Genomic DNA, 8,468 nt, shown 5'->3' on the forward strand with positions numbered 1-8,468 from the left:
TAACTGCACAGCTCAGGAGTGGTTCACTGAAGTGGGATGAGAAAATGTCTTACCTCACACGTTATCACACTGCAGGAGGATTGCAGCACTGAATGCCATCTGTTGTTTATCTGGTGATTTAATGTGACCATTTAACATCAGTGTATCATTTATGTGGGGAAGAAATGGTTCCTCATTGTGAAACTCAAACTAAAACCTATAGCTTGAGATCTAAGGGCTTCAAGGCTATTTAGTCAGAATATAGAAAATACAGCAATAGCACCACCAAGTGGTGATGAAAGGAAGGCTGAGCAGCTGCAGCAACATGAAGGACAACGGTCAGTGAGTTAAGGTAGGAGCAGTCCACCACCAAATGCCAGCACACGCCTCGAAAGCTGACTTGGAGTATAAATTTTTATTTGAATTTCAGATGCAAGTATATGAAACATGTTAGAGGATAAATATTTACATTAAAAGTTGCACACACAAAAGCAGGAAATGCAAAAACATTCAACAAAATGAAAACGACATAAGTACGGAGCGCTAGCAGTCCATCTGAGGGAACACTCAAAGAAGCAATGAATGATTGTCAACCGAGGAAAGAAACAACAGAGGAAACTCAGTGAAAGTCCACACAAAACATGTGCTTCAACCCATCCCAAATGAAACCGAGATAAAATGTTCATCGTATCCTCTGACTTCAAACTGAGTGTAATGCTGCGTTGCCAGTGTGAGCTATGCTGGTGCAGTGCTTGCTGAACAAATTAGCCTCACTAGTGTGTGAGGTGACATCACCGTTTTCAAGAGGACACCAGGATCTTCCACTGTTAGTATTGATCACCAAAATGTGTCATATTATACATCCAAATTCCTTGGACCTTGTGTCACCCTTGCCCCAAGTGTATGCTCACACATCACCATTTGAATTATATACAGAAACTCCAACAGCACCCAAACGATCAGCCTCAATAGTGAAATCTGTGTAATCTTTGTTCAAGACTCCTTATATAAATGTACACCTTTCATTCTAACTGCAAAGTGTGGTATGAATCATTACAATGAGCCCTGAGGAAATGTATGAATTTTAATGTTTCTACTCTGACTCAAATAAAAGCGAAACCTATGCAGCAGAAGCATTTTTCTGAGTATATATTAAACAACAGCCACAACGATCAGAGGACTTCCCCACCCACGACGAGTAAAGCTGAATCACAAGCCTACAGCCACTGCAAGTCAGACCACACGGCTACCATCACACCACTTTACATCTCCAAATCACATGGTGTGCAAGCTTAGGATACACAATGCGGGGCAGAGTGAGGCGATGGCACAGCCGCGACGTGAACTGTCCAGTCGTTAGTTCTGAAAGTGATGCAGTAGTGTCGATTATGCGTTTTGCTGTTCAGTTTAATTTACTATCTTACATGAGCCGTGGTGGCAGTCGCAATGAAAAATAGAAACAAAGCACATTTCACAGCAGTATATATTTTTTTCCGTTTTGTCATTGTTTGTTAAATACATACATAGAACAAGACAAATGGCTTCTACAATGAGGAAAACCTTGCTGGTGCACTCAGTCACAAAAAAAAGCTGTTCCACCATCGATGAGTTAGTTGCTCTACTGATCAAACGGATACATCAGCCAACAGTGACTTTCAAGCTAAGTCAGGCCATTATTACTTTTTAGAGGAGCAATGGGGTCACAATCAATAGTTCAATTCAAGACAGACCTCCACGGTTCCCCTCACCAGCAAATAATAAACCTTCAACACAGTCCATTAATCTGATTTTTCTCATGTATAATAGAAGTTTATTACCATCCTGAAATTAGAAACTATCTATACCATTTACCCACACTCACTCATTCATAACCATTCACCTGCTTCTGCCACAAAAAAGGAAAAGAAAAAAAAAAGAAGCAGTCGTCCAACTCAAACAGTCAATAAAGCCGAGAAAACAAAACACTATAAAGTATTACATACTTTAAAAAGATAAGCCTATTACTCTGCAGGCATTTGCGAATGAGTTTGAATGGATGATCCTTTTTCAGAGGTGCTTCTTCGTGAAGATGTTCTCATTACAGACAGACTCCTCACTCTACTGCAGGTTGTACTTGGACCATCCCCGCTGGACTCTGTATACTATGCAAGTTGGAGGGTCCGAGGTGGGTTACGGGATGGCCAAGGCTGTCCAGAGGAGCACTGGGATAAAACCTTAATGCTTACAATAACAGGCCAAGAGGCCAGGGACAGAGGAAAAAGGGCCAGAGCAAATGGTCCTGGAAATGCAAAGAGCTCCAGGGAACTTCATCCTTACTCGTGAGGAAGAGTGTGCAGTATCAAAAGTAGATCTGCTTGGCATGTGACGGATTCTGCTCCATGGGGCAGTACGGACATTTCAACCTGAGGACGAGACAGGGGAGAGCAGGAAGTTTAGTTTTATCAAGTATCATTGCTTGTTTTTGCTGACAATGGTTGAAAACTATAAATCTTGTACACATTATATAGCTAGTCACTTTCTAAAGTGTTTATCGATGCACAAACCCATCAACCCATCACAATGTCCATGTTTGTTCCTAGGTAACACAGCTTTTAATCACAATCCACTTCTGACAGCTGACTTCACAGCAGTGCTTGGGAAATTTATATCTGGTTAATTACTTAAAAATAATTTAGTCCAAACAAGCAAATAAATGCTCTGATCGAAGACAACACAACACCACTGCTGCTCACACAGCTTTATCCCACCATGCACATAGCAACCATTCGACTGTACTGCAGACTTACTTCCCAGCATTAGTCAGTTTGTTGAGGGCATCTCTGGAGATGACATGGCCACAGATGAGCTTCATGGGTGGATTGCTCTCAGAGGTCTGCTGTCTGAGGATCGGGCAGGCGAACACAGAGTGGTACCAGCACTTCTTCCCCAGGTCGATTTCAATCTACAAGGACAGACATGATGTGAGCCAACTGAATGTTGGAAAAGAAAGAAAAGCAGCAACAGATGAAAATTCAGAGGGACTTACAGGCAGCTCATCTTTGTGTGTCCAGACTCCGCTGCACTGTCTCTGCTCTATCACCTGCTTGATGTTCATCAGTACTGGCAAGGCCATACAGCCTGATGCAAAACTGCAGAGAAACAGACATGGAAGCATTGTCACATTTCTCACTTTAACTTTAGTCTCAACGATTTTATAAAGCAAATCAGAGGTGAGGTCAGGTGTGCTGCACATGGTTTTCCAACCTAACACTGAGGGGCGACTCTACAGAGAGGCCCAGCAAAGCGCAGGCATCCCTGGTGAAGATGTTGCAGATCTCAGCCCACTGATTTGTCTCCAGCAGACTGCGGTACGGAGAGTTCTCAATGCCATGACGCAGGTACACCAGACTGCCCATCAGGATCTGAATATCTGCAGGGACAAAGGAGGTGCAGGTGTGGAACAAAAGTGCATGAGTACTGTGAGGTAGGCCTCCTCCAATCGTGTATTTGCCTTAAGAGCACTTTCATTTCTTCTTGGTTGCAATTATAAAACTATTAATTGTTGTAGGAACTCTTCAGAGCCTCAAATTCTTCAAAGTTAAGTCAAGCTAGGCATGTCTGTGTGTTTGAATCTGGGATGTCACAATGATGCCACTGTATACTATCTACCTCTCTGGTGCTGAGAGGCGAACGGCTGGAAGTGCCTGGCATACTGCAGGGCCTCCATTTGGTTGCTGATTCCCCCACTGAGCAGGCTGATGAAGTACAAGCGGTGCAATTTGAATTCTAGACTGCTGTTCAGGTCCAAAAGGCGCTGCCGATTCGTTACAGCCCACCTAAGAAGGCAGAGACATAAATAAGTACAGTCAACTATGTCGACACTTAGAATACAGCCATCAATACCTTAAAGGGAGTTTTTTTTTAATCATTTCATGTTCAAAAGTGATCTTAACAGAAATTCTTCTAGCATATTTGGGCTCTATACATTGGCAACTTCTACTAAGTGGCCAAAGAGTTTCCCAAAGTTTGAGGAGTCAGCCAGAGGGGAAAGGAAGTTTCAGCATTTTTGCAACCATGAAACAACTTTTCCCTGTATTGCAGTTTTTTTGTTATGTTTCTTTTCCCATGCTACACTTTTATTGATAAAGGCTGCTGTACCTCTTGTAGTGCATTTTGATTTAAGGCAGCTAAAATGTCCATCCCTCTCTCTCAGCCAATGTGTGAAAATAGTTCAGACATTTTATTCTCTACACAAAGATGATGACTTGTCTAGTAAAAAGAAAAGAAAACATACTCTAGTGCTGGCCTGAGGTCCTGCATCCTCAGAGCTTCAAGGATTCTGTTTAGTTCCAGGAAAGGCTGCTTCATACTCATATCTATAACTACACCAGACTCCTAGAAAACAGACAAGGACATGTTTGAATTATTAGATTAGATGAATCAGATAGATTTGAAGCCCATAATGTTGCTTCACTTGATTTGCATTAATACACTTCTGAAAGGAATCATCTTAAAGACATTCAGGCTAAGTTGACCCCGTAAACATTAGTGTGAAGGCTTCACAGTTACTTACCTGACAAAGATCCTCTGCTACACTGAGCATCCCTTGTCTGTACAGGTGCTCCACAATTGTCTCACTCAAGTATTTCTGTCTCTCTGGGGTGTCCCACACTGTCTCTGCCACCACAGCACTGATCTCTGCATCAAAATTCTGCAGAGAGGCATATCAGAGGTTAAGTATGTGTATGTCACATGTTAAATGTTAAAGAACGTGGCTGCCTTTCCTTACCCTGTCAATGGCTTTGCCCACTTTTGACACACTGCCATGGATGTCCTTATGTCGGGAGGCGAGCATCTGCACTGTTTCTTTGATATTCTTACAACACTGTGCCATAGTCTGAGATAGGACCGATAAGTCTGCATCTTGTACTCCTGAAAGAGAGAAAAAGGAAAAGTCTTCATTGCCTAGGTTTAATAAGTGCCTGAAGAGTTATGTTACAGCACTGAAGAAACATTAATAATTCTGATGGGACAAAGAAATTTAAACGACTCTTAAAATTTATTTGCAAATATTCCATCTTCATAGGGTTCAGTCACCTTATGTGCATTCTTACCAAAGGCAACTAGCTGTCCTCGTATCTCACAGACGCTGCGCAGCAGCTCGTCTAGCCTCTCCTCAGACTGGTGGCCGTACATTACAAAGCGATGGAGCACTTTCTCCAGCTCCCTCTCAACACATGCACACTGTTCCATGATCGGGACTGGAACACACACACACAACAACAACACCTAGATAAAGAGCAAAAACAGAACAAGAGACAGATACAGGTCAAAGCCAGAGAGCTATTCATACAGGCAGACAAATACTAGACTAATGAGGCCAAAACCGCTATTTGAAAGTTTTATAACAATATAACGGCTGACATTATTTGGATATTTTAGGGCTGCATTTAACATTTATTTTCTCTGTAGATGAAAACATTTCAGAAAGGTGAAAAATGTTTTTTCCTAAAGCCCAAGGAGATAGCTTCCAGTTGCTTGTTTTACCAAAATCCAAAATTCAGTTTAGGATTACATCAGACACAGAAAAGTAGTAAATCTGAGAAACTAGAACTAATTAATGTGACGACAGTTTGCTTTACAGTGACATTAACGATTATTTTTTACAGTTCAGGATCAATTTCCAATTGACTGATCCTTTCAGCTCTGCTTGTCGATTTGTTATTTACTGAAATACAAAGCATAACAAATCATTTTCATAGAAATCCCATGAAATAAATTCTTAAGAAATTCAATTAAAGAAAGCTGAGATATATTCTAGGCCAACAGACAGTGATACATTAGTTCATCTGATGCATTGATCAGGCTCAGATAGTTCATGCTTATTTTCTCTCTCTGTGAACTCTCTAGTTCCCAGCTCTTTGTAGTTTGCTTCAGTGGATTCAACACAAAAGAAAATCCAACAAATCTGCATTGTGGACCTATTAAAAAGATGTAGGATCCTCTTCCATTGTTTAATGTCACAAAAACAATGCCTGCAGTATTGGACTAAACTGCTACCATATAAACAGCCCATGGTTGTCAGACAGCTGCCTCTCTAAGTACAATGACAGCTGGTATAATTCGTTTTGTATCTAGAGAAGAAAAAACAAACCTTTAGAGGACTGCCCTAATTAAAAGTTTTGCCTGGTTTAACACTGCTAACAACTAATACAGCCTGAACAATATTGAACGCAGGCACACAGTGTACTCTGCGGCCTGCTGTTTACTAACGTCAGCCGCCATACACCATACAAAGTGTAATTTAATTATCCGGTGGCGAATGGAAATGTTGGTCGGTGATTTCGGTCGAACAGCTGCTCTGCCTTGGGATACCATTACTTTCGTAATAGAGAAACATTAAATCATAGTTACGTAGCTGTTTTAGCTTGCTGTAAACGACTGCTTACAAGCTGAATACCGAAGATGTCCACCTAGCAGTGACCGTAATGTAACGTTAGCTAACCAACATAAACGCAAGCTACATTTCTATTTTAACACCGCAATGGCACACTTCGTGTTTATGCCAACAGTAGGTTACATGAAGTGCCACAAAATATTAACCATCTATTTTGATTCGATGCTGCAATTACAAAAATAAGCTGCCGCACAGCTAACATAAACAAACGGTTATTACAGCGGCTGGCTAGCTACAAAAGCTCGCCATTGCTAGCAGCTACTTAGCTATTTGGTGTTAGCCAGCTGCTGACTGTCAAGGCCCAAATAATTTCGGGAGCGAATGACAACAGCCTTGCCTTCATCATTTTGTATTACCGCAACACTTAAAACGTCTGTCGCCGTTTTACTGAAATTTAAGATATGTTTAAATAAACACCACTCACCTCTCCTGCTAATTAGTTAGCACACATTAGCGTTAGCCACTTGCCTGTTATTGCAACACTTCACCAGCAGTCGTAATGCGGATCTTCCTGTGTCGCATTCTGCGTCCACTGAATATTTCACAGTAAAAGTCGTTTTCTCTGCTGGAAAGCTCGCTTCAGTCGTGTTTGTCTCCTGCACAAGCGCGCTTTGAAGTCGTCACAGCTCATCCTTTAATGGCTGGCACAGCGATTATACTGATGCATCAGAATTAAACAACATTTTCATGTTCGCCTATAGCAGGTAAAGGTAGAGCTGTTTTTAACTACTTTGTGTCAGTGCTTTAAAAACAACGGCAAAAAAAACAACACAAAAGAGCTTTTAAAATCATTCTGTAAATGGTTTTGGAGTTAATAAGGATCCACTGAGCTCACCAACAAATCTAATAACAGTGGAAGTGATGAGTTTCATATTTACAAGAGAAAAAAAACAAGAAGTAGGTGTGCACCAAAATAAACCACACCAAAACAAATGTGTGATTCATAGCATGGGAGAGCATGATTAGAATCAGCAACATGGCAAAATGACAAAGACTATTGAATCATCTGTGTTCTGAATAGGTCTTTTTATTCTTCTTATTATTATTATTAGATATTACTTTGCAGAACAAGACACATACTCATGTGAAAACTACATGTTCAACTGAGACTATTACTGGTGAATGACAAAGATACTTTTCCTGTTGTCACTTTTTCTCACGTTGTTCAAAAATTATAAAAATATTTATTTTATTGATGACATTTTATTAATGGCAGTAACAGACCAAGTTAAAGTAATAATTAAAAACAACTCTGATGAAAGTCTTCTGCAACTCTTGTCACTGATGGAGTAATTGTTCATCTCACCCACTCTGTTGTGCTTTCCTGTTTTTTTTCCCCACTGGTGTGGAGTTGGCTTTGTGACAGGTGTAGCTGTGGAAGCTGGAGCTCTTAGTCTTTTCGAGGTGAGCATGAAACTGTGATGATGCCTGGCATGTCTTACTTGGGGGCCTGCTCTTGGTGGGTAGACATGATTGCAGTTCTTACCTTTCGGCACTGAGGCACCACTGCAGTCAGCACTTAAAAAGTTACTTTTAGCTTATTTTCACAAGCCTTTGAGTCACACTCTTAAATAAGATGAAGTTCAGGGATGTCCATAAGATGGATTGTTTACCTCATTTCCCAAAAAACACAGCTAAAGTGCTGAATTGGATGCTCATTTGGTAGACAAAACATGATTAAGTGCCCTCTAGGGTGCCCTGTCAGTGCAGACAATGTGATGCAGTGATACACTGGCTGCCCTGCATGCCATGCCTTTAAATGGTTAAATAGTTCATAGCTCCTTCTGTTTCAGAGGTGTAGAAGTTATTCTATAAATGGGAGCACATGATAAAACTTAACCAGGGTTTTCATTTTTTCACCCGTGCCCCTAGATATCCTGCTTTTGCCACTGACTCTACTGAGTTAGCAATGAATCATATTTCAAGCCAATTGTATGTTTTTCATGTAAAGTTGTAATGCACAAAATACAGCAGTCAAATCAATGTAATGGAGTGAAAAGTTCAACATTTCTTTTTGAAATGTAGTGAAGTAAATGCAGAAAGTGGTAGAGGA

The 8,468-nt window shown here is 40.8% G+C and overlaps 1 protein-coding gene across 2 annotated transcripts; it reads right to left on the reverse strand.

The window, feature by feature from the left end:
- Nucleotides 1–328: 328 nt before the first annotated feature.
- On the reverse strand, nucleotides 329–7,291 carry rmnd5b (required for meiotic nuclear division 5 homolog B). 2 transcript variants are annotated; one of them, XM_070962044.1, is made up of 10 exons: nucleotides 6,840–6,927; nucleotides 5,073–5,247; nucleotides 4,748–4,890; nucleotides 4,532–4,669; nucleotides 4,253–4,353; nucleotides 3,628–3,794; nucleotides 3,223–3,388; nucleotides 3,005–3,107; nucleotides 2,766–2,920; nucleotides 329–2,381 (listed from the first exon to the last, which is right to left on the reverse strand). In XM_070962044.1, the coding sequence occupies exons 2-10, from the start codon at nucleotides 5,209–5,211 to the stop codon at nucleotides 2,318–2,320; spliced, it is 1,176 nt and encodes a 391-aa protein (XP_070818145.1). In that variant the 5' UTR covers nucleotides 5,212–5,247; nucleotides 6,840–6,927; the 3' UTR covers nucleotides 329–2,317. The 2 variants fall into 2 exon arrangements, with proteins under 2 accessions (XP_070818145.1, XP_070818146.1); XM_070962045.1 differs by having other exon boundaries at nucleotides 377–2,381; nucleotides 6,884–7,291.
- Nucleotides 7,292–8,468: the final 1,177 nt, after the last annotated feature.

The sequence above is a fragment of the Chaetodon trifascialis genome, chromosome 5, assembly GCF_039877785.1.
Source record: "Chaetodon trifascialis isolate fChaTrf1 chromosome 5, fChaTrf1.hap1, whole genome shotgun sequence".
In the NCBI taxonomy this organism is placed as follows: domain Eukaryota; kingdom Metazoa; phylum Chordata; class Actinopteri; order Chaetodontiformes; family Chaetodontidae; genus Chaetodon; species Chaetodon trifascialis.

Bases quoted from the DNA above. Each gene is read 5' to 3' on its own strand.
- rmnd5b (XM_070962044.1), bottom strand. From the start codon at position 5,211: ATGGAACAGTGTGCATGTGTTGAGAGGGAGCTGGAGAAAGTGCTCCAT. The intron at 3,795-4,252 runs GTATGTTTTCTT...CTGCCTTCTTAG, and splicing joins GACCTCAGGCCAGCACTAGA to GTGGGCTGTAACGAATCGGC. The intron at 3,389-3,627 runs GTAGATAGTATA...TTGTCCCTGCAG, and splicing joins CGCCTCTCAGCACCAGAGAG to ATATTCAGATCCTGATGGGC.